Source organism: Egretta garzetta, unplaced genomic scaffold (assembly GCF_000687185.1).
Source record: "Egretta garzetta isolate BGI_Z169 unplaced genomic scaffold, ASM68718v1 scaffold322, whole genome shotgun sequence".
Classification (NCBI taxonomy): Eukaryota; Metazoa; Chordata; class Aves; order Pelecaniformes; family Ardeidae; genus Egretta; species Egretta garzetta.
Window position 1 is genome coordinate 3284483 of NW_009259044.1, and position 26967 is coordinate 3311449.

Consider the following 26967-nt stretch of genomic DNA (forward strand, 5'->3'; position numbering starts at 1 on the left):
TGACCAGCTGTACAGAGGCTTATTCTCCAGCAGATCTGGACTTCTACCTAAATATTTTGACTATAAAGTTTAACACACACAGGCAAGGTATTAAAAGGCTTTATCATCAAATACAAACAACGCAATGCAATTAAAGAGTGAGAGGCAGGGATTGGGGTCTCCCTCATTACCACATGCGAGGGAATCGTTCCCAGGCGATGCATGCAAGTTTTGAGTACATGACACAGAAAGCATTACTATTGCTCAAAAATATGAGCACAGCATAGACTTAAGAGGAAGCTCTCCAACCCCAAAAGCAAGGGACTCCCTATATAGGGTAAGTGCCTGGCTAAGCAGGCCCATAGGAAATGAATATTACTCCTCATATAGAATCATAGAATCACTTTGGTTGGAAAAGACCTTTGAGATCATCGAGTTCAACCGTTAACCTAACCCTGCCATCCCACCACTAAACCCTGTCCCTAAGCACCTCATCCATCCTTCTTTTAAATACCTCCAGGGATGAGGACTCCACCACCTCCCTGGGCAGCCCATTCCAGAGCCTGACAACCCTTTCGGTGAAGTTGTTTTTCCTACAGCCTAAACCTGCCCTGGCGCAGCTTCAAACCATTCCCCATGCACAATATGGTTTTGTTTTTATTTTTATTTTGGGACATTTCACTGGTAAAAAGCAAATCCCCCAAACCCCTCAGCTGGAAGCCTAAGACCATCTATCCTTTTTCAAGTTAAAAAGGATATTTGTACCGGTTTCTGCTCAGCTCCATCTCACCCTGACTCCAAAGCTTCAAACTTTGCTTTTTAAATCTTGTTTATCGTGTTGTCAAGCTTCTAAGTGGTTATTTCCCTATTAACTTTGTCCTTGTTTGTTCTTGCATTTTTGAAAGAGCTGGAAATAACATGTGTTTACTTTGCTGTGTGTCTCTCAGCATCATCAATATCACTGTTGCTATTCCAGGAATTTTAACTGCTGCAGCATAGCAAAGCCTGGGGTCTCAAGCACAGAAGAATAATACTGGAAATGTAAAAATTGCTGGGAGAAGGGTAAAACCACCTCCTTTCATTGTCTAGAGAAGCCTGTTTCTCATCTCAGCAGTTACTTGCATGTGTCAGGTAACGTGCTCCTAATGGCTTTGCATGCGCAAACGGTGAATTTTCACAGGCACTGCCACGAGCAGCGAGCAGGAAGTGGGATGTAAACGTTTCCTCCATCATTAGGAAAATGCTTTTACTGGGATAGAATAGCTCAAAATAAAAACATACCTCTGATCCAGCCTTTTCACTGGAGTTCAAGACAATAATTTTAAAGATGTGCCTTTGCCAGGGATTTACAGAGGCAAAGAAGGGAGGAAATATTAGTGGCTCTGAAGAATTACTTACTAGGTCAAATTCCTGAAACCCTGCCTTTCACTGTTCCTCCCGCGCTAGCTCTAGCCTTAAATATGAACAAATTTTTGCACCAGAGTGTTATTTCACAGCTCCTCTATTTAAATAGGAACTGCATTCGTCCCTTTGCTGACTGCTTCTTTAAAACTGTAGCAAAACACAAGCTGCAAATGGGCTGAGAAAAGCCCTTAGCAAAAGCTCTACAGTAAAGCAGAAGTAAAGACCATCTCTTTTGCATTAATACTTCTTTTCTTTTTTTAAAGTTTTTTCTTTTTCCAAGTTCTCTATTCAGTCTTTGAAGAATACTCATTCTTCTCTCTTTAGGATTACATCTATTCATTTTATTTAGCTTTTTAATGTGGAGACATTTTAATCTACCATTACTTTAATGCTGTTCCCGAATAGTTTGGGAACAATGATTTATATTTCATCTTCAGCTATGACGATGGAAAAAAAAAGGGAGAGAAAAGACTATACCCTTCTCATCAGTTACACATGTAGTCATGGAGGGGTGGTTTGTGCTTTGTATCAGGGAACTGCTTGTTCAAAATTGGCAGACAATTCGTGGGGAAAATAAGAAAGATTTTAGGGAAGCTCACGTGAGAGCACATCTTCCTCCCCGCTCTACAGAAAAGTGAATTATTACCATCTACCAGTAAATCACGAGCAAAGTCTCAGTGAAAATTATCCTCTCTCCTCTGCTTGGTTGGCCAGAGGTCCAAGAGGTGTTTGGTGGCTCATTCTCTATCCTAAGCTGTTTGAATTTCATAGCTGTTACTCGTCTCCCTTCTCCACAGATTCCGCATGTTCCCTGCTAAACTTTTGTCCCAAGAATTTCTCTTTATTGATCTACATCCCCTCCCATCAAGGAAAAAAAAAAAGAAAAAAAAATTGTTGTGCTGCAAAGCAATGCATGACTTAAATTGGGTGTTTTACCCGTATATTGTTGTCATGTCCAGGGTTGAGTTATGCATAGAACAAACAGGACTGGAACATTTTGTGTTTTGCTTGGGATAGCCTAACCGTAACATGCAGGAGACACTTGCCCATGTGCAGAACGAAAGATTTACCCCAATAAACTCCAGAAGGCTTTGATTTTGCGTTAACAAACATCTTTCCTGAGGGAAAAGAACATTTCCCTTTTACTGATACACAATTAGCAATTTTAGAGGACACTGTCAACAAGCTAATGGCCTTTTGCCTGTAGGTCATCAGTACAAATATAGCCCAGCGCAACAGGAATTAAAAATTGTTCATATTTAATAAGATGGTTGGTGTCTGCTCTGTGAGATGAGTTTAACTGGGCTCAGATCCAGCTCCCATATCGCAAGCTTAAGTGGCCACGTGTTAAATGGCACACTCGGCACAGATGCTCAGAAGTTCACGGGCTGCAGCGTTCAGCCTCTCTTTCTGTTGCTATCCCAGATTAGGACTGAAGCAAACTGGCACAGTAATGCACATATGTGCAGCCTCGCCCAGCTTGCCCTGTGACTCCTCAGGCTTCCAGTTCCCATAGCCCAAGAGGCCAGCGCCAAAAAGTGGGGCATCCTCCAGCTCTCTCTGGATTTAAAAAGCTTTGGAGATCTTAACGGAGAAGGGTGCCAAAATCTCACCTCTGCAGCAAGGAGCTCAAAAGCTTAAGTTTGGGTTTCCTGCTGCATCCACAACCCCCACCAGCTCTGCTGGGCATCCAGAAATCCCAGGGCTTCCCTACTCTTGCATCAGCTGGCTTTTTGGGAAGCCCAAACTGCTCGAAAATGATCCCATGCCTGTCATTTTCCCAGCTGCCCACCATTAAATAACTGCAGCCAGTTTGACCAGAAACTCCACATTGCCCACACATTACACTGCATCACCATATATTCCTTCCTTTCCCCCTGGTACTAACCCATCATAAAATAATTATCAGACACACTGCAATGTCACTGCAAAATAAATAAATACTGCCTGTGCGTGCTGCATTCCTTGTCTGGCTGACCCAGGCTGCCAGCTAGGACTGAGCCTGAAAAATAGCTCCCACCTGTACCCATCCTGGCAGCAGCCTTGATTAGCAAGAAGCCTAAACCTGATATAGTGGGACATGCTGCCAGTAAAAATGAAGTATGCTGGCATGGGTGAGTGTGCAGGGACCCTGAAGCAAATCAGCAGCGAGCACTGCCAGTCACATCGGAGGTACTGTGGTGGCCGGTTTACCATCGTTTGCCTGATCCTGTCAATGTCTCTTGCAACTATCATGCAAACTTAAAAAAAAAAAAAAAAAAAGATAGTAAAAATTCCAGTCAATATATCCTTTTAATTTGCACCAGATTATAGTTTTTTTTAATGCAATTACTGTAATTTCATTAAATGACATAATTACCATTAATGCAGAGAAAACTGTCAATAGAAGGTGTAATTACGATGTATAAAATCACAAGCACAATGTGCAATGATGCATAATTCCTCATGAAAATCATTCTGTGACTAAAATTAACTTTAAAAATATTTTTAAAATACACATTGTACAGTAAGAATGGTTCAGTTATTATGGACTTAACTTCCATGACCAGGGGAGAAGAGGGAGCAGAGCAGGCAGAGAGTGTTTGCACGTGGAAGGAAGGACTGGGAATTCAGTTTAAAAGCACAGCACAAAGGTAAGAACACAAGTTTTCAACTGCACGAGTGGGAAAAACAAACATCTTATAATCACACAGATATACAACATATACAACAGGCCTTGTGAGCAAACATTCCCCTAGGCACATTTCACCACCCAGCTCCAGCTTTTTGACCACCAGTAACTCAGCGTGGAAGCGATGCCTCATTGGAGAAGGGTGTGACAAGATGAGGGAGTGAGAGGCACTGGGCTAGAAACACCACATTTGCCCTGGAAACTGGGAGCAAATTGTCCAGGGTAGAGTATGGAGAGCATAAGGCACAGAAGCAGAACCATACAGGGATGTACTAGATTACATCTCTGGGTATCTTCAAAGTAAAGACCTTTTTGAGGGGCAACTTTCAGTCAAAATGCATCATATCGGGTTGAATGGAAATAACTGTTTCAAAATTAAATAAACAGAGTAGAATGCCTGATGAGCTTTTTGATCGTAAAAGTCTACAAATCTCCCCAAATCCTGAGCTGATGGAGGAGAACACACAAAGTCTTTTAAGATCTCTCCCAGTACATGAACACTATTAACTCTACAGGCAACATTTTCCACATATGGGAATATTCCCGATATTCCCAGGCAGGCACAGACATGTGTGTCCATTTTCACACCAGACCAATGATGAAATGTAGACTGTAAAGAAATCAGAAAACCTATGTGTGACTCTTTCCTCCGACCCAGGATGTTTTTCTCTAGAATTTGTGTAACACAATTTGCACCAAACCCTTTGTGCACAGGGCAAATCTCACCAAAAGTGAAATTTTGCTTTTCACCTCACGTCTCTTTCTCTCTTTCCAAAGCTTCTAAACTTGGAAAATTTTGGATTTTACTTGTGCCTAAGCAGGCCTGATCAGTGGTCTCTGTGCCTATACAATTAAGTCAGGTTAAAAGTCATCAGATTAAAATTGCAGAATGCTGATGAAAAATATTATTTCATTTTTATAGTGCAAAAAAAAAAAAATCAATCCACTGACATGTTCTTGGATCATCTCCTCTCACCATTACAAACTAATAAAGAAATTTAGCATGGGATGATGTATCTCATAAATGAGCAAACACGGTGATAGCATTTTTCTCATTCACTCTTGTCCTGCCTGTGCTGTCCCCTCGGTTGCCTCCCTCTTTATCTGTCCCTCTTTTCCTCTTATGCACCCAGAAGTAGTAGCTAACGTCCTTGTCACTCATGGGAGCTGTCAGCACTAATGGGGAGGGAGGTGCCACTGTAATGAAGACTAAAACAGGAAGGTGTAAGATACTGCATCCTCACTTATTGCCATGCTCTGATGATCTTGCAAATATTTTCTTCTGTCTGGCGGTGGTTTTTGTCTGATTGCTTAAGAAAACAAGGTCCACGTGATTATACTGTCTGCTTCTCTTCCTCCTCCTCCCTCCCTTTATTCCCCCTTGGAGGAATGGGCATGGGCTACCTGTAGGCAAGGGCAATATAGAGGGGAGGGGAGTCCTAAGGACCACCCAGTCTCTGGGATTATCACAGTGAAGGTGATGTGGAATATGTAGAATATGGTCACAACAATTTTTGCCAGTGGCCCCAGGGACAATGCCTGTAAGAAAAAACAAGGCATTTTAATGGCTTGAGGGCCTGGCTGGCACTTAAGCTACCAGCTGTGGTTTCACGAACCCAGCTGTGAAACGGGTGAGAAGCTTTGTACATCTTCCTCGCCTCTGGTGTTCAGGGTCAGCCATGAGTGGGTCGTCAACAAGGACAAATTTGGTACAGGCTAAATTGATACAAAGCCAGGTACTTGAAGGTATCTAGATGTTGCTTGCTGGGGAATGACGACTTTAAAAATGCAGTATTTGGTACACCTTTTATTTAACCTGTTGGATTATAGTGGAGTGGATTTCACATACAGATTGGGGTAGGGAGGGATGCTGCACCTACCACGCTGTGTGCGTATTTTCAATACTATGAATACACGTGCTGGAAACAGTGAGATACACACGTAATTAGCACTTCATATTAAGTGCCAGAGCTGAATTATTTGCACGTGGAAAAAATCAGACAAGACTTAAATTTTGGTTTGTAGAAGACACCTGTGGTAATTATTCTTAGAGTCGTGAATGTTTATTCCTTTCCCATTACCCACTTTCTTTCAGGAAACCAGGAATATTACTGGCATCCAGTAAAGATGTTAAATAGTCTCGAACTTGTAACCTGCTCATCCTCCTTTTCACTAGGAATCAATTCCTTTTCCTGTAGACCCACTTTCCCACTTTCTTATTTTTCACCACTTCCAAACTTCTCCGAAGTCTAGAAAACTGAGCTTCGCAGCTGTAACTTCACAACTATTTTGGTGCAAAATCTCTTAAGAGCAAGCACATCCATGCTTAGAGTCTTGCTGTCCCTCCCTTTCCAGCCCCAGTGTGCATGAACATCTGATTCCCTTGTGCATAACCGTAGAGCTCCCTTACACACCCATACCTGCTTCAGCGAGGTACCAGCTGCTCTGCCCTCCACCAGCTCTTGAATCATTAACTTTATATATGAACTAAATAAGCTTCGAATAACAAGAAGAAAAAAAAAAAATACAGAGAGAAGACCCTCTCATCCTACCTACTCTTACGTGCCCCGTCATCCCTCTAACCTGCAGGGTGAACGACAGCTCCTCTGTCTCTGCTCTGTGCTCCTTTCAGTCAGGGATGGTCCACTTTACTCATCTGTAGCAAATACGCTATGAAGTGTTTCCCTCAAAAGAACCTTGAAGAGACTTATAATTCACAGACAGTAAAAGGGGGAGAAATCTTGGAGATGTGACTGTTATTTTGCTTAATAAACACTCAACTCAAAAACTTTCTTTCTGCATGCTGGACCACCACAAAACGATTTTGCAACCTTTAATGGCATGCCAAACATTTCAAGCATGAAGAAAATGTCACACCGCAGAATAAAAAGCAGGCAAAACCTTTTTGTGCTTGAATGGATTATGAGAAAACTGCAAATGGGGTGTTTACTACCGCGAGGAAAAAGGAGAGAGCTGAAAAGTGGGACAGGCAGGTGGAGGACTTGGCTTTTTGTTTGCAGAGCACAGCAGAACTCACTGACCAGCTTTTTTTTTTTTTTTTTTTTAAAGCAACATATTATTACCATCAAGAGAATAGATTTGCAACAGGCAATGTCAGCAGAGCTGCTTATGTGTCACAGGGACACGGGCATAGCAGGCATTGATAACCTGCAGTGAAGTACCAACTCACTGCAATGGAAGATTGAAGGGGCAAGACCCGTCAGCTCACTGCATCACCCAAATCAAAGGCATCTCCCTGCATCACCCTCTTGGCCACCACCTCACTCCTTTCCTACCACCCAGTTGCCATGCTTTTTAAAATAATAATATAAAAAAATCTATGGCCATCACACAGTCACAGCCTTTACAGGGTGGCATCAGCTACCATGGACATGGGCATCCTCAGTGCTTGGTGCAGGTTGGTGAACACCTCTGCACTGAGTGAAGAAAGGCTATTCCTAGAGGTTTAGTTTCCATGCCTATGAGGCCCAACGTGGCCCAAGCTGCCTTGAAACCCGCAGCCCTGCAGCCATGTAGCTACAAAATACCAATAACAGCAAACGATAAAGGGCTTTACGCTGGTGGAGAGGAACGAACGGTAACACTCGAGATTTTATATCACTTAGCCTCATGCAATAAAAGAAGAAATCCACTTACCACAAACGCTATCACGCTCTTTACCGTGGACTCCCAGAGAAAGCAGCTCCGAAGGAATTGTATTGTATTCCATATTGCCATGGTGATTTTTTTCACGCGAACAACATTTCTTGATAAGATCTGATAAATATTGAGTGGGAGGAGGGGAGGAGAAGAGGAGTTTAATCAAACACTCTAATATCCTACTATTGCTTCAGAAACAAGGATAATTTAAGCTACAAATGCATGTCAGGGCACATATTACAAATAAAGCCTCTATTTCTAAGACACGCTCCAGCTCCCGTCCGCTTTCTGATGACACCCAAACTTTCCAGATTTTCCTCATCCCTTAGAAAAAAAGAAAAAGGAAAAAAAAGCACATCTTGATGCCAAAACTAAATAAAACAGTAACACAAACCTACCTTCATTCCCCTTCAATTCTCAAAATGTAGCAATATCTCAGGGAAAGGGCCAGTGAGAATTTAATCAAAACACTGAACCTCTTCTCTATTTTTTTGGATTTTAGTTTAGTATTGGATGAGTCCGTAGAAATAAACAGGGAATTTTAGCCTTATTATAGCACAGCTTTATTCAAAAAAAGGACAATGGCCATTGTTTTAAAATCCTATGGAATTTTTAAATATCTAATTTAGACCTGGTTTCTTCCTTCCCAAAGAAGGGAATAAAGCTCTCGTTGAGCTTAGGTGCTGTGAACTGTGCAACACCCACAGCTATCATTTTCCCCAGTCTGAAGCACAAAGCAGAACTACTGATGCAAACTAGATCAGAAAGCAATTTCGTGTTAACACAAACAAACCTTTTAATATATAAAGAAACACACAGAATTTACATGTGTTCAGCATTTCATGCATAAATAGGTTTTGTTCTTACAATTGTGCTACAGCAACTCAAATCTTTCCAAAACAAATGCGAGAGCTTAGCCCAGAAACTAGCTTCACCTTTTTAGAAAATTTGCGGTTCTCCTCACTGAAGCGCTTTTCTCGGGGCTTGAATGTTCTAATACTTGCTTTTACCTTAAAGAAAAAAAAAAAAAAAGGTAATGTAGTTTTAAGTGGATTATTCAGCTTTGTATCACCAGTATCGATTAGGAATTTTTGGATCTTTCAGTTTTCAGCCTCCACTTGACTTAGGAGCTGCTAGGAAAAACGGGGATGAGTTAAATTGGGCAAGACTGGACTCACTTCAGCAAGAGCAGAGCTGCGGTGCAGCCCACGATGGCCTTAATAAATAGGATTTAACTCGGTAAAAGGCTGTAGGGCATAAACAATTGAGACTGACTCAGCCACCTAACAACTAAGTGCACCATGTCCATGCCTCATTAATTTTCCTGTCAACACCCTGGGAAGAGAACATCGTGGGTCAGCTTTTTGGGGAGGAAGTAGGTGTTAAAAGTAATGTATAACAATCTAAACATTAAGCCCTTTTTTGGCTGTTGCAAACAAAGTCGTGGTGTACAGTAACTGGCACCTCCTTCCTAAGGTACCTGTGGTCACTGCCAGTCCAAAAATCTCCCTTCCTTGTCCCATCCACCTGGAGGGGCCACCCCAGAGCTCTGGTGTCCCAATACTTCTTCACCCAAGGCACGAAACACCCCTCCACCACCAGATGCAATCAGGTTGGGACTTTTCCTCCTTGGCTCCTAGTTTTTAAAGCATCGCCCCCCACCCTCGTCCTTGCAGATTCATACTTTTCTTACATCAGCGATAAGCAAAGAGAAAATATTTCAACTTACAGGATTAAATAGGACATCCAGCTCCAAGTAAATTACTCCTTTTGAAGCACGTTCCAAGTCTTTATTCTTCAGTGTGTAACAACTTTGTTTACCGTTTCTAATCTATAGGTTGGGGGGGGAGAGAGAAAAAGCATCAATATTTTCCTGGCTGTAATTCACAATATAATTTAAGGACACTACAAACAAATAGATAAATAAATCGCAAGCACAAAAAAACCCCTCCCCAAACCCTGATAATACACTTGGAACCTGAAATACAAAATGACCGTTGGATTAGAGACCTATAAAATTGCAGATTAAATCTCTTATGGTCCAACTTTAATTTACAGACCTTGTACTTTATAGTAGAGCAGCGCACGCAATAACCAGTCTGAAAATTCTGCCCTGGAAGCCAGTGAGTTGATGGGAAGTAATCAGCCTCCGTTATTACAGGTTTAAAATGGGATTTTTCTTCCAAAGTTCAGGAAAAGAGCCACAAACAACTTACCTACCTATTGCACACTCCAGTACGTGAACCCACTTCTTAACGCTTAGTTTATTGCAAGGCTGTCAAATTATTACCCAGGAAAACAAATGCAATCCAAAGAAATTTATCAGCTTAAGTGGAGTGAATGCTAATGTAACAAATGTTCAAAATTAACTAATTCATGTAAAAGACTTCTCCCCCCCACCCCACCTCTGAATTTCAATACCATTTCTATGCTCTAATCTGCCGGTTGGCCCTATTGCATTAAACATCTATTAAAAAAAAAAAAAACAACCAAAAAAAAACCTCCCTCACCATTTTGTAAACTATTTGGCTCAAATCAAAAGCATTCTCTCTTCAAAAAGTGATGGCAGAAATGTATTTATTATACACAGTAGGATATGTATTGATTAAACATTTGGCTTTTTAGGAAGCAGACCAGTTAATTCTAAACAGCAGTAACATAAAAAACTGCAGCTTACCGAAAAGCTACATTCAGGGACTGTAATGATCAAAGATTAAAGATAACGGAGGAAATTTGGGGGCATGAAATTGCAACCATATTTAAAACGGCTATTGCTGCTCTGGCATTTAGAAGAGGCACTCATATAAACCATGGTAGAAACGAGTAAGGGGGGAAAAAAAAAAAAAAGGCATAATAGGAACCAAGTGAGTTAAGGAGACAAGGGAAAGGTCACTTCCCTTCCCAGTGCTGCTCCATCCTTTCTACACCGAACAGCTCGTCAAAGGGTAGATGGGTTTTCTGGCTAACAGCTGAAAGGGTAGAGGACTCTCATAAGGACCAACTTTGCATCCTCTGTAGCATCCAACCAGGAATTCTAGCTTTTACTATGTTCTCATCCAAAGCTTTGCTTAACAGGATGCTGGGAGTTACGCAGGCATATGTGGAATTTATTTAATAAAAATAAATAAAACCAATAATAGGCACTGCACTAAACTGATCGCAAAGCGCCTCTGCTTTCACTGAGAGAGAGTACACATAGGGTTGGAGTTGGTGGCCAAGGATGTTGCAGCTCCCCAGAAAGGGGCAAAATATTTTGCAGACCAGCAGGCTTGGATAACATGCAGCCCCAAAGCAGAAGAGCTGCTGAAGTGGCTAGCCCCTCTTCTAGGGCCACATGGACCGGCATCAGAAGGTCCTCAGGCCAAGTGCCACATACAGTATTGTTGGCCCATCATAAAGGATTCTGCTATTTCAACAGATTGGTTTTCCCGCCCTCAAGCAAAGGCAAAAAATAATTTTTAAAGCTACTGAATGGAAACAAAACAAAATTCATTTGGAAATTAAACATTTTCTTCAATTTCCAAAATTAACTGAAAAAAAAATGGATTTACTGATGGTAGAGATACAGGGCCAGAAGGACTTGGTTTGCAGTTGTTATCCCGTTGGTCCGAGGGGATGCCACCAGCAGCAGGTTTAGACTGAGCTTTGATTCACAGACTCTCCCGCAACAGGACAGAAGCTACGTTGTTCCCAGTGTGTCTGCAGAGATGTAGGTGTCCAATACAGATCACAATATCATAATTCTGGATTCTCCATAGTTATTAATTTCTGGGCTAAATTTTCATGTATTTCAGTTACACATATTTCTCCTCACGTGTCATCCTATTACTCCAAGAGCAACAATTAGTGGGAAGTTGCACTTCACATTACTTGGGATATACTTCTTTCTTACATCTTTCAAGAGTGTAACCAACAAGGAAAAAAAAAGTCACATGCTGCTAAATGGACAGAAAAAGGAAAAGAAATGCTGTCACTACTGAGAAGGTCTGAGTCTGATACCGTGGTATTCTGCACTCAAAAATTGCTTCTGACTTTGGGGAAAAGACTTCATTTTAAGAGCTGGAGCTGAATCAAACATCTTGGGTGTGTCTGCAGGTGTGTTCACACAGTAAGTTTCAAATCAGCAACAAATAACTTCCAGCTCTGTCTTTGGAAACAGGGGTTGTTTGCCGCTTAGGAAACTTTTTCAAATGGTGTCATTATTGTTGCTGCTATTTCAAAATTGAACGGGGCAAAAAGTAATGCAGTGCAAACACAGTTTTACAGCCAGCTTCATTTGGCATCTTTAATTCTAAGTGTTTGACTTGTCTGGTAAAAGATGTGCAATTATAATTCAGCCTAAGACTAAACATTCATACAGATATCCTAGCTTTTGACCTTCTTCGGAGGGGAAAAAAGCACAAGAGAGAAGAACAGCTGGCTATGAAATGGCATTTCTCCACTGCATTTTCATTTGGATAAAAAGAAAAAACCCTGCAAAAAAGTCAAAGAAAGATCTCTGAGAGTTTTGGCAACGTGTTAAGCCAGTGTGGTTCAATAAAAGGTGTAGGGTAATTCTAACACCCATGACTGCATGGAGATTAGATCAGTGGCATGTCTCAACTGTGCCCAGAAGAAAACATCCACGATAGGTTTAAATACTCTACGTTTTCATGGCATGCTGTTCTTGGGCCAGAGTTCAGATTCTGTTCAATGTCTCCCTCAATCTCGAGAGACAGCCAGTCATATTAATTTCATTTTGGATCTATTTCTTTCTCCTCTCTGGGTACTTTTCCCTAGTCTCTGCTGTTTGCAAAGGCTGCTGAAATGCTTTCTCCAGCTGTGGAAAAGGTGAGCAGCCAGGGCCGGGGGTCCTAGGCTGAACCTAAATGTCAGAAAGATGAGATTTCTTCTACCACCCAAACACCTTTTGCTACATACCTGATCTCACATGGATTTCACTCAGTGAATATTCCTGATAGCTGTGTTATCTTTGCTATGAATGTTTACATCTACTTATGGGAAAAGGGAAGGAAAGGAGTATTCAAATTAAATGTGAAAATACCTGCAGGTGAGGTCCTTAAAGAGACATAATCAATATTATTCCTTTATTGACAATGTTTTGTATCCTCACTGAATACTAATGCCTGCCTTCTCTGAAAGCTTTTTAATAGCATACGACATACCGGAGCTCAATCACCAACCAAGACGGCTCATAACCGTGTGATTAACATGAGGACAGCAGCGCCTACCCCACTGACATGCTTCATTTTGCAAGGTCACCATCAAAAAACCTCTGAAAAAGTGTCAGGATTTTCATCCTATGAGAAATGCTGATATTTGGGGCATTTCCCTGTTCTGAATCAACACAAAAAGACAAAATATCAGTATCAGTATTTTCACAGAGCAATTCATATATTCTGTATCACAGTCCCTTCTCCATACAGGACCACGCAAAGGAAATTATCAGAAGAAAAGCTAAAATTCTTTGTGCGTTTAGCATTTTGACCTACAGAGGCAACTTCTGGCAGTGCTTTAGCTGAAGGAAACGTTCAGGTACGCGAGACCACCTTACAGTCAAGGCCCAAAGTGCACTGGGTTCCTTTCAAATGAATGAATATATTTACTAAAGTCTTCCCACTGATGTCCCCAGTAAAACAAATGTGACTAAACACAGTATTGATGTAGCCAGCCAATGCTAAATCTATTAAGCAACAACCTTCTGACCGCTTGGGAATTTTAATGAAATAGCGAAAGCCGAGATTGATATGACACAAAACACGGAGAAGACAGGACCCTTACGCAGCAAAGGGTGTTTTTTCATTGCTCTTGTCTCAAAGAAATATGGTTTAGTGGCTTTTTTTTTTTACATTGATTTTAAGAAAACTTCACTCTGTATCCAGCTTTGATGCAGATTCAATGTCATATATTGATGACCTGACAGAAGAACGCTGGGTTAAACCTCTGTACATCAACACCCGTGACGTGTGGAAAGGGTAATGGCTACTCTCCAAGGGTAATTCATCTAAAGCATTTGGGACCTCTGATATTCCTGCTTGAGCTCATTGCTGATGCACAATGTCATACCATTTGCCCTGAATAACATAAAGCTGTCTTGTAATAGACACACACCTACCCTTATCAAAGGACATATTTCCCCAAGAAAAGATGAAAGCAAGCCACATATTTGATCCACCTGGACATGAATAAAAAGTTTTTTGTTTCTCCCCGGTCTTGCAATATACCTTGATTTGATTCTGTACGAAATGCCCATTCATTCATCCCAAAACTCTTTGCCCCAAATATTTCGTTTTTAAAAACCTTCTGTGGGATCAAAAAGTAGAACAGAAATTTGGGCTCTTGGCAGAGGATTGATATCCAAAGACCAAATAGATATGGAGCTGACAGTCTGAAAGAAAGCAGGCAGCCACACGAGGGCTTCCAGGCAGTCTGAGGAGGAGATGAAATCCCTGGGAGCACAAGGATCCTAGGTGGCACTCAAGAAAAGCATTCCTGTCGATACCATTTCAGTGAGTAGTGCATGGTCAAGGTCAAGGGAGAATTTAATGTCAGAAACAAGGTGGCATTTTTTCTGGAAGAGATGTGTTTTTTTTCCCCCCATTCCAAAATTTCTGGTTCATGATAAGGATAAAAGTTAGAATAGACTAGCCACTTCACAGCTGCCTTTATCGCACAAATGCAGCATTTTCAATTTTTTCAAACTCTAAAGCTTTCTCCTGGAAAAGGCTGTGCATTTATGGTCAAGTGCTAAGTAATTGCAATCGTCAGGTGTCTGCTCTCTGAATCCAGGCCATGTTTTAGATAATTAAGCTTGCTGAAGTCATACTACTTGTTTCCACTGTATCATTGGCTACCGACCTTGCTTGGCACTTGAAAATATTTCATAGACCTCTTCCTGTTTGCTGAAAAAAGGGTGCAGCTGAAGACTACTCTAAGCTGATAATTCAGCAGATAAAAAATATTTCATCCTGCGATACAACTCTTCACTCAAAGGTCTTTCTACACAAGGATATTTGATATACTCTGCTTTCAAATTCATTGAAGCACACTATATGCTCCCATGTCTCTAATAACTTGCAGCCTTCTAGGAGACAGGAGTCTCTTGAAGCAAAACAAAAAAGACAGACCCTCACAAAGAGAAACATGGGTGCTTTTACTAAGATCTAGGGCACAAAGGAACACAGAGATGGAAAGGACTTCTTTGATAATTAGTTCAAGTCCCCCAAAACCTACAAAACTTCTAAACCTATCAAACTCCTTTCTCGAAGCAATGAAGTTTTTGCCCTACTTCTCCGTTCCCCAGGATCATCTTCAGTTTCTAGCACAAAAGCCTGCTCTGTTCAGTGGTGTAAATGGTCTTCTCTTTCATTCCCCAGGCTCTGAGAAAGCAATCTCTCTCTGAGCCCAAAGGTTAGGCAAGCCAGACTCTACAGGTCACCTCTGGCAAGACAGGGATCCATTTTGCTGAATAGCTTGGTAGCACTAATCTGTGTCTTTTCCAGTTTAAATTCTGCTTCTGTGAATGTGGCTGAACAGGGCTCTATTTGAGATGAGGTCTCTTATACGTGCTTTAGGGGAGGACAGTAGTTTGACGTAAAGAAGGGCAGGAGAAAGAAAATGCAATAGGTTGATTAAGAAGGAAAAGCTAAAGATAAAATGCAAACAAATGACCACTTCTTCCCCTCTGTCCCCCACCTACCTGCAAATAGCGAAAATTCCAAATCCAGTGCAATGCTATCAAAATCAATGTCTCTACAGTGCATTATTAATAGAGCTGTGTGAGAAACAAAGCAAATTGTCTATCCATCCAATATTGCTTCATCATGCCTATCAAAAGAACATGAAGTTTTCAGCTTTATTCATCATCTGACACTTTGAAACTCTTCTCACGCGGCACAATTTTTTATGTTTCTTATTCGGTGCTTGCAATAAGCCCAGCTCACGGTCAAGGATAATGGAAAGCATAAGTTATTTCACTATCTCTGAATTTTTGTGCAGTAAGGTTATTTGTGTGTTAATGTGATAATGAAGGTGTATGCATGTTTGCAAAATGCCAGTTTAAGACTCCTGAGCACAATTAACCCAAAATTCGTTGTCAAATTAATTAAACATTTCATATCCCTCCAACATATACTTTATTCAAGGCAATTTTTCATTAAGAAAAGAACCTAGTCAACCATGAACAATTCCTGAAGTAAACTTACTTCATGTGCTGACAGCTCACAAGTCAAATTTGTGCATTTTTAACAGGAAAAAAAAAAAAGGCAAATCCACTTCTGTTTTCATAAGGGAATTTAATGCAAGGCAAATATTAGGCCTGATTACCTAGAAAAATTAAACCTATATGATTTGTGAGGTTGCCTTGGGTCTTAACTACTGTTCTCTTCCAGCATATTTATCTAAATAGTTCCAAGGACACATTCAAATTTATAGTGAAAATGACAACATACATCAAAATTCCCATTTCAAGAAAAAGAGCTTAGAAAATTGCAGTTCTCTGTCTGAGTAGACTAACTTAATAGGTGCAAAATGTTTTTTAATCAGAAGCAGAGACGAATATATTTACACTAGATTTGACTGAAATAGGAGGCAGAGAAGTTTGGACAGAAAGGAAGAAGATCAGTTGGCAAGCGAAAGCATAAACAATTTTTTTTTTTTTTCTTTTTTCTCTCAAACCTTGGACAAAAAACCTACGCTGAATAGTTTGGACATTACCACACACATGCACTCCCCTCCTCTGCCTTGTTACATGCTTCCTAAGGGATACTTGACAAATGCCTATAAAATCAACAGAAAATCCAAATCTAACATCTTCTCACTGTGAGCCCACACAGCCTGCTGCCGATCATGCAGACCATTTGGCAAGCACTGGATCTGCAGGAGAGCAGCTGCTCCAGCCACTCTCTTCCAGTAACATCAGAGATACGAGGACTTGGGGGAAAATTAACAAAGTGATCAAAAATGGAATAAAAGATGTTACGAGGTTTTTTTCCTCCCTGTAAACATCAAATCATCCTCCGTGCCCAACTGACTAATAGTGTTCTAAAACTGGAGATATTGACAACTCAAGCCACTAAAATAGACAAGCAATCTAAAATATCCTCGGCCTCAAAAAGAACTTGCTGTCCGAGCCGTGGGAGAAGAGGACTGCAAAGCACATGACAGCGTGCTCAGTATTTACTCCTCAGCTTCTATGGCTTAGGCTCTCCTTATCCCCAAACTGCAGGGGTTCTCCTGTTCTGGACTCCAGTCTAACTTGGAAAGAGCACACAGTGGATGAAAACAAACACCCTTTCATGAAGAGATTCAGAAGCCATATTGCTTTTAGTTTGCAAGCACAAGAAATACACTTATTTAGACAAAATAATAACAAACTGGAGCACACTAGCCTATTTCTTTACCACTATAAAGCATTCCTTAGGTGGGAATCTTACCCTCTAAACCGGTTCAAGAGTTTTCTGAGCAGTTCATTATTTATTTGGAAACATCAAATATTTGCAGTTCCCGTCTCTGATCTTGACTGGTCCCTTACCTAAACTATGCTGTCTCTGTGGGGCTTATATGGCCACTTTGATCAGATGGGACCTTTGCTTTCCCCTCCAGAAACCTCCCATTTCCCCAGTCTCTGCTAGGACAGAGCCCCACTAACCCGTTATTGCAATACTGCCTTTTCTGCAACAGCCCACCTCTAAAACTCAAAAGCCAAACTCTTGCCGTGAGAGATGTGTGCCAGCCTTTCCACAGAGGTGAATATGCTTTCACAGAGAGGTTTCAAAACAATACCACAATTTTGCACTCTATAATTTCAATCAAGATTCACCGTCTGCCTATTCCAGAGTGCTATTACCCACAGCATCACACTGTGCATTACCGAAAGCATCTCACTACTGCATGTATCACTTGAATCGCATTATAGATCGCAAGCATGAATGTTTGTACAGGGCTCAACACAGCACTCACTGCATAAATACCTGTAACACCCTCTCCTCTGCATAGGGAACCTACTGCAAAACATCAGTGCCTCAAAACTCAAGGAAACCCCCATACTTACAGTTAAATGTGTTGACATGACTTGACTGATATGAGTACAAGAGTCCTGTGATGTTTCAAGACTCATCTACCAATTGATTTAATAAAAGCCACAGCTTAGAAAGTTCTTCTCAAAAGTTACTAGAGTCTTCTGTGATACTGCACATACACATGGAGCTGTTTACATCCTCTTCATCTGATTTATTCACTCTATTACCACCAGCCTTGTTCCAAAATTAAATCAGTCTTACCAAACACAAAGCTGCTTTTCCCTCATTTCTCTATTAATGTCTTTTAATGACCCCTTTATGTTCCGCTCTCTTTAGCTTGGCCTTTTTTGGCCATTTCTGAAAAAGCTTCAACTCTCCTTAATCTCCAGAGCAACCGCTTTCCCCTGAGCTCGCTTTGTTTCCAGTTTTGATTTTATACTCCCATGGTAGCGCTCACTCTTCACATATTTGTTTACAGAACAAAAGCCACCAGTCTTTAAAAGCACTACGGAGTAGAAAACACCCCTTTTAGGTAATTTTATTCAGCTGTGCCAATAACAACAGCTATCTCTAGTCAATCCTACTGTGATGTGCAATTACTTTCTTGGAGTAAAAAGAAGCAAGACAGAACAAAGACATGCTTAAAATGTTACCTTCAGAAGATGATGTGGAAACATACAGAACAACTCAATTATGTTTTCAGACCTACATGGCATATAGTACTGATGAAGTACAGACATTTCTGCAATTTTCTTTCCAATCAACCAAATTTATACTAAAATGGGTTGGCAATGCTCGTTACACTAAGGAGAACTATAAACACTGCCAACTAAGGCACATATAGATCACAAAACCTGTTTATCTCTAAATCTGTGTTGCTTTGTGCTACAGGGAAAAGAAATGCAACTTGTTCCCAGCAAAACTATCAATGTTTGAATGATATACGTGGCAAAGTTAACTTACAGACAGCAAAGGGATGGCAACTTTTCCAAGAAAATCAGGGGGTTTATCTCCATCTTCATCAAACACTGTCACCTCCAGAACATCATGAATATCTTTAATAGGGCTGGAATGAGAAATACAGACACACAAAAAAAAATAATATTCGATACACATGCACACAGTCTCCTCCACAAAGATCTGAGAATACTGTTTACTAATTAAGTTTGTATTACCTTGGAGCATAAAACTAGCATTTAGTTAAATTTCTCCCCAAAAATTGAATCAAGTGATGGGTATTCCCCAAGCTTTCACCTCATGTTTCAGTCCCATAGCTAGGTGAAGAAAATAACTACCAGACAGTGACATTTTTTGTGCATCGATGTTGATGCTAACAGCGTAGAACTCAGCTCTCCAACAGAGAAAGCTGGTGGCTTTCTCGTCAAGGGCTGAATTCAAAACCAGGCTTCAGGACATTAAAGAAATAATCCAGGACGCAAAACTTATGAAACTTCATTTGACTTGAACAATTATTGAACAATTATCTCCCTTTTAAGGTACTAACAAAACCAATTACTTAAAAACCCCCCAACCTATCAACCCTAACTAAAGGCCAAATATACAATATTTTTGTTCCATTCAGTGCAAATACTCTCCTGATGTGGCAGCGGGCACTTGATCCTAAGTATCAGATCATTAATAAATCAGAGTCTCATTTGAGAACAGTTATATCTATGTGCCTGCAACAGCATGGGTAACTGGAGACGACTTACGAGTTGCATTCATTGCCTCCTCTTTTTCTTCTTCCACATGCTAAAGAAAGAGATATGTAACACAGAATGCGTTTGTTATTTAACTGAGTGCAGCCGTTCTGCCCAAAAGAAGGTTATTTCAGAGCAGTCCTGCTCCTGGGACCTCTGCCTGTGACGCGGTGGAGTTGCTCCTCGCAGAGTCCAAACCTAAAAGACAACCTAAAAAGTTGTCTCTCCAGCTAGGAGGTGTAGCATGTTCTGTGATGCGATGCAGGCACTAGTGGCAGGCAAACGTGCTGTTTTCAAGATATTGTGGCTTTAAAATATACTGAATCCTGCCACTTCTGCAACCATACTTCCATATTCCTCTCCAAGCCATTATCACTTTCCATATGAAATAACTACCAGTAGTATAAAATATTAAAACCCCACAGTGACACACAGATAACTGTCTTGCAGAAAATCTGAATATGATGGGAAAGGCACTCTGGTGATGCTGAACGCTCCAGCTGAAATGGATTCATCCACTCAAAACAATCCACTCTGCTCCAAAATAAATCTAAATCATGAATAGCTTTTAAGGCGCTTAACTGAAATTTTTAGAAATGGACAAAAATCTGAGGAGAGATGCGAGAGCCTGACTGGCTCCACAGATTTGGTGCTTGGAATAGCCATGCGACAGCAGTAAGAAAGTTAGCGATGGTCCACAGCTGACATTTCTGAGACCCACAGGAAGTACAGACACCAACTTTCTTTTTAAATGAAATAATTTTGGATTCGTATTAGATCTATTTTGCTGGCTGAACATCCAACAAGACTCATCTACTGGCACAGTCTCAGAATAAACAGTGATGAGTAGAAGCTTCTGGAGAACAGACAAAGTAAGTGAAAGGACTCCCTCCAAGAGGCATGCGGTCAGCTGCAGCCATGAATTAAACGGAAATCCGGCAAGGTACTTCTATCAAAGAGATCAGATACTTTTTACTGTGTTGACATCCAGCCCAGTATTTATGAGTGTTGCTTTTGCAAGAAGTCCATCATTCTCAAGCTGTTCTTCCAGTGGACAGGTACAAACATCATAAATGCTCCATTGCCAGCCCTCGCAGTTGCCTTCCTTGCCGCAGACTACTACAGTCTTGGACACATTTATTTCACTCAGTTATTCATTAAAATCTCTGTCAGCATAAAGCAAGGTTAAAAAAATCGTACTGCCTAAAAGCAGTACCTAAATTATCACTTCTGTTATTAATAAAGCCACAAAAGAAAAGAATACTTGGATTTTCATAAACATTTAAGCTTCCAATTTGGAGTAAGCTACGTTTGACTAGTTTAAATTCAGAAGATATACCAGGAACAATATGAGCGCTAATTTTCTCCTTACATACAAATTAAACAAGGGTTCTACCATGGTTCAATGAAACATATTTTATTTTAAATTACGGAAAATGTAGGCGTAAGTATCTGGTCTCTACTTTCTGTTACATTATCTCTTGGATCCAGATATGACTCCATTATGTCTAGTCATGATTCTTCCTATAAATATCACAGTAATTTTTCTTTTAGTGACTTCTATTAATAAACTCCATACAAGAACTAGTAAAAGGCAAAAGGCTTTAATTGAGTTATATTTGATATTTCTCCAACATCCTCTCTGACTATGAAGAAATGACATATCTTAAACTTGACATTTATATTTTCCCTAGGTCGATAGCTTTTATAGTTATGCTGCTAACTCTTTGGTGTTGCAGCATGTTTTCAAAAGCAATCCACTTACAATGTGAAAACTTTGTTCCACTCTGGATTGAGGTTCTTGTAAACAGTGTGCGTTTGAAGACTGTCATTTCCCAGCTCTAATACACAGAAAGGATCACTTTTACCTAAGGAAAGATCAGATGGGGGGAAGAAGAAAAAAAGAAAAAATTAAGTGGACCAGTTATTGTATTTAGCACACATGTTCTTTCTTTGCAGGAGGGCTGAGGAAGTGACTGGCCAAATAAAAATGAGATACGTTAAGACAACTGCAAATTGCCTCTTCCTGTTTGAATGACTTGCTAAACAAACAATATCTCCAATGCAACCTCAGTTCTAGAAGCTCTAACACTTACAACTCATTCAGGTGCCTTCACTCTGAAATCTGAGACTTACAGTGAATCATCTCTAAGTCTTTACAGCAAGAAAAATCTGTTCACATTGACAATTATCCAGATGACATTATGAAAGCAGAACCGTCATTCTGACCCAGGTAAGTGTCAGTGCTGCAGTTACAGCTCTCTATTTTATCCTCTGCTTAGAGTTTGTGATCTTCTTCAGCTGATTACAGTACCCACACCATGAGAAGAGAAGCGCAGCACTGTGTTTGTATCAGTAGCATTTCTTCAATCAGTTCCACGTGAGCAAGTCTTTTAAGCTATGAAGACCCTATACAGTGCTGCAGTTTAAACAAAACCCAACATCAACTGGAGAATCCATGTGTGAACCAGTCATCGAACTTAAAGCAAACCAACCCCCCAAACCAAAAAAAAAAAAACCAACCCCAACCTCCTCTTAAAAGGATGTCAAAGTGGAACCTATTATGGTGAAGACATGTTTGCTAATGTATTGTTTGATAACTCACATTACATGAATTTGTACCTTTCACAACTTATTGCAGCTCAGCAGTTTCCATCGTGAAATTCAGCATGTCTGGCTCAACACCTCAACCTCATCTTCAGTGTTCATGTATAACTCAGCCACAGACACTCCAGCCTAACTTTTATGTAGGCAACTAAATATGTCAGCAATGCAGGGGTTTAGATAGCAGACAAAATATAATTAAGCAAAAGCTGTCTTTTTTTTAATCCTTATTTTTGGTATTATTAATACAGAGCTCTTAAGGTTCTTACTCCGAGAGGTTTATAAACTAAGCACGAATCTTTTCAGTATGTAAACAATGGGTATTAACTAGTCAATATTGGTAAAGTTTAGAGACCACGTGTATTACTGGAATCTCTTTGTCTTCTTTTCAGCTTACGTGCCCATTCCCTGATAAGTGCGGAAAATGCATGTAGCCTTTCAGAGAAACTGCTTGAAATGCAAACTGGTATATGCCAAAAACAATCCCGCTGTATAATTTGGTATTCTGAATGCTATTTTTTGGTCAGTGAGCAAATGCAGTGTTTGAGAAGAACTCTCATGCGTACACAGAAAACATCCAACAAAGCAGAAAAAGTCATTTTCACGTCAACAAAACTATTATCTAGGAATATAAAAGTATGGAAGGCTCAAACTGGGCTAGCTGTGGCTGAAGAGCTTCTACATATTTGATATATTTGTGTGGAAACTAGCCTAAAATTTACATTGAATGGTAAAATATGGATTTTTCAAAACACTGTTCAAAACCAAAGCAGATACTGTATTGTTTTCTGATAGCTATTATTATAGTAGGCTAAAAACGTGCAATTAAAATCTATAATGCCAACATATCATCAACTGACAACAGAAATCCCAATCACACCAACATCCGATCTTTACTACGGGAATAAGGTATAAGGTGGCATTACACTTGCCGTCAGATGACTGGTCTGCAGAAGTTCACCCACCCAAGACTCATGACTGCTATGGGGCAGGACAGGGAGGGAATGCTACCTGCTCATACTGCTCCTCGATTAACCCTTGGAAATCTTTGTACCTCTTCTTGTCTCTGCAATTATCCCTTTATCAGATTTTTATCTGGACTTTGAATTTACTTTTATCAATAACAATAAATCTGAGCAGTCTCCCTGGCAATGCAGGAAATATGGCACTGCTCTAGGAGGGCTCTATTATGGAAGCCCATAATTGCTGCACTAATCATTTATGAATGGCTCAGAACAGATAATTAATCTTTATGTCTCTCATTTCACGATCAGAAATTATGCTATTTTTACCTAAAATGGCTGCATCCTTTTGCAATTTGGTGGGTCTATTACAGCATAATACTAGGATATTTTCAGCACTGCCATTGAAAAACAATTTGTCATTTGCTTCATGAATCAGGCTCAAAGCCTGGGTTATTTTGAATATAATGACAGACTGAGTAACCTTTTACTTAAGCAGAATTTCATTCTGTGCTATGCACAAGGAATGTGTGTCACATACTCTGTATGAAAAGTCTTTGAATTGCAGAATCAAGAACCTGCGTGTCTCTTCCAATGTTCATTATCCACCCACATGCTCCTGTTTAAGTACTGAGGGAAAGGGGGCCAAATCCATCACTGATGCAACTGCATTAGCATCAGTGAAGTTTTCCAAAGGGTAAATAACCTTCCGGGCTCAGCTCTTCCCCTGGACACTGACTATCTTCAAACCTCCCATATTTCTAGATAGCCCTAGCCTTGACATTTGCCAAAAGTTCCGCTTTGCTGCGGTACGCTTCTTAAGTAAGGCGCAGTTACACTCCTAATTCCACGTAGATGTATACATCATGCCAATTTAGAAAGGCATTTCTCTACAAGCTACTTTTTGTTATTGGCAGGTTTTTTTGTTTGTTTTCAGATTCAGTTCTTCAGGTTTTTTTTAAGTACTGGTGTCTGCAGTAACCTTCTTTTTCCACCGCAGGGTTAAGCAGTGAATTTAAACTGAAATAGTATCGTGATTAATTTGGGCTTTCTCCTTCGGTCCTTATTTTAGGAGTAACGTTCTCATATGTTATGATGTGATTACCAGAGAAAGGGGCAAGAGTGTTTTCTCTCTGGTATCTTTCCTGCCTTTATCAACAAGTTAACTTAAAAAAATGACTGTGTCAGCAAATATACAACACACAATACTGTGTCTGTGAATTACGAGCTGCTGCAAGATACAGAGAGGAATTAAAAGGTCTCCAAAATTCTGGAGAAGATGGTAATTAAAATAATAATATCCAGACAGTAACTACAGGGAAGTATCAAATATCTAGACCTTCCCTCAAGAAACAATATAAAGTCATATTTTAAAAGGTGTTAGCATCCATTGCTGTCAGGACCAAGCACAATTTGAGGTACAGCTCAGTAGAAAATCCATCCTTTTCTTGGAGTTAGAGAGCCAAAAAGATCATCCCAAACTGAAGCTTCAAAAAAGAAACCATCGCACTCACTTCCCCATTGCTGGCAGGCTTTCTTTTTCAGGTGACAGCCTGCAGCGTCACCCAAACCTGTACCCAAGAAAAGATGGAGAGGCTGCTTTTCACCATCATTTTATTTTTACATTTACATATATTTTACATATACCTGCTGGAAAATACAACAGCACACCATGCTAAGTGCTAAGTTATTGGTCACACTGCTCAGATCTAAAGGGAAAACCAGACGTCCATCCACTGGACCTCCCCACATACTTTTGGGAGTCAAAACCATTTGGTGTCTCAGTTCCCTGAGGCAGGTTTCACCACTGGAGAAATGATGAGATTTACTTTTCTTTCATCAACTGACAGTACTGAACAAAGTCTAAGTAGCAATCACAATATAGTATGGCACTCACAATATATTATAGCATCATATGCTGGAAAATGGAAATAAAATACCTGCAAAATCTGCTGCCAATAGGTCCACCGCCTTTAAAACTTTGACTTGTAAGAAGCCAATGTCCTTTATGTCTTGAAAGGAATTCTTTATACACTGCAAGGAGGAGAGCATAAAGATATATTTTGTTTGTAATTCAGTAAGAAACAGAACATATTGAACTACTAAACGACTTACATTTTTATATCCATTGCTATTTCTGTGGTGTTTCAGTTCAGCAGCTGAAACACCCATAAATACATCTCCGCCGTCCCAGACTCGCTGCATCATGACCCTGAGGTTCACAACTTCACACTCTACCCGCTCCTAAGGAAATTCTCCATTCACATAAGTTACACGTTAACTTTATGATGGAGACTGAAAGGAGCCCTGCATGTTTATGCAAGTATTATTTGCCAATTAAAACAGAAAATGGGTACATAGATAGACCTGGAGAAGCATCATGGGTCAGAAAGACAGCACACTCAAAGGGGAGTGAGGAATCTGTCCTCAAAAGTATCTTTGACTTGTGGTGCTCAAATTCCTCGTGTCTCAGTCTCACACCCCATTTTAGTGAGATAGATGCTTATTCCTTCTTGCCCAGCTTTTGAGGATTGAGGCATGGAAACCATCATATGGCTTTATCTCCCAACAGTGGAAAGCCCAGAACATAGCCTCCCCAAAGGAGGAAAGCAAGCTAAGGATACAATGATCTCTCCATGATATTCAGTGTGTCTCATTCCCCATGATAATCTCTTAACACAATTCAAGTTTGCAAAGAAACATATTAGTTTAAAACTCAACAAATAAAAAGCAGCCAAATTGCTTGGGTCCATCTGCCCTGCCAATCTCCTTGTCATTCTAAACATAATAACTATTCCATGTAATAGTTTTCTCTGGTAGGAGACATGTTATTATGACCAGACTTTTTTTTTTTTTTCCTGCAATTTTGACTACTTTCATAACTAAAGGAGAAAAAATAAAAAAGCAAACTCACATAGCGCTGTGAAATCTGTTGCCTTTCACTGGGGTCTCCCAAAGGGCAGACGCACAGATCAGAGATAGACACTCCTGTACACGGGGCAACAGCAATCAACATCAGCAGGGACCCCGGATGTTTTTCCAGAGGCAGCTCTAAGCAATTGGTCTGCTTCATCGGCAGGGCAGTAATGTCAACTTGGCACCTAGAACGACATTGCCAAGGGTTAATATGAAAAAGGAGCTGGGGAAGAAAAAAAAAAAAAAAGCTACATTTTTATTGATTTCAGTAGCAAGCAGGCACCAAAACTTCGTGCTTATTCAGGATGGAAAGAATGAAAAAAAAAAAAAGGCATCTCAAAATTAAACATGGGAAACCAGTTAGGCAGTTTCTATTGCACTTACTGTCAGTTTTGCTTTCTGGTTCACCTACTGGTAAGCAGAGGTAAAAGGTTTGGGCTGCAAGTACAGTAGAAAAATTTAACTCTGGCCTGCCTCACTTCCCCTCTAAAATCCCCTGGAGCTTTGTGATGGATTTGAAACACAATTTTATTTCACCCGGGGGAAAAGAAAAGGGGCAAATGCAAAATTTAAAACATTAGCCTAAAATAGATTAGTTTCTTTAAAGTCACATACTCCATTTTATGCTACATTATACTGTATGCCCCAATCTCTTTTACAAGCCTTACTAGAGCTACATTTTCTGTGTAGTGTTATATTTCCCAAAGGAAAGGATTGTCTTAAAAGTTGTCCCCCCCCCAGCCCCTGCACATAATATGTATCATTAACCTGATACTTCCCTAAAAAAACAAAAATAAGAAGGAAAAAAGAAGAGAAACATTCATAAAGAGACAATAATAAAAGATGAGTATGGGCTAAAGCAGAGAGAGATCGGTAGACAGCCAGTTATACGTGAAGGGAGCGCTTAAATGCAACAGAAAGCCTAATAATCACTTGGCTCGGCTAAATGCCTTCTATTTAGAAGTCCAGTAAATGGAGTGGAACTTTTTTGAGCCTCTGTGGGGCTTGGCTTTTAAGAACAGGCTGAACAAAAGTTACAGATGAAAAAGGGG

General features: G+C 40.3%; 1 protein-coding gene across 10 annotated transcripts in view; it reads right to left on the reverse strand.

Moving 5' to 3' along the window:
• Positions 1-26967, reverse strand: part of MCTP2 (multiple C2 and transmembrane domain containing 2) — a 128487-nt gene that overhangs the window by 43893 nt on the left and 57627 nt on the right. For all 10 annotated transcript variants that reach the window (XM_009635062.2, XM_035890606.1, XM_035890607.1 and 7 more), the window contains 7 exons: positions 25914-26100; positions 24940-25033; positions 21199-21301; positions 18697-18799; positions 9444-9545; positions 8650-8724; positions 7712-7831 (listed from right to left, as the gene is read on the reverse strand). In XM_009635062.2, coding sequence (XP_009633357.2) covers positions 7712-7831; positions 8650-8724; positions 9444-9545; positions 18697-18799; positions 21199-21301; positions 24940-25033; positions 25914-26100 — 784 coding nt within the window. The remainder of the gene's footprint in view (positions 1-7711; positions 7832-8649; positions 8725-9443; positions 9546-18696; positions 18800-21198; positions 21302-24939; positions 25034-25913; positions 26101-26967) is intronic.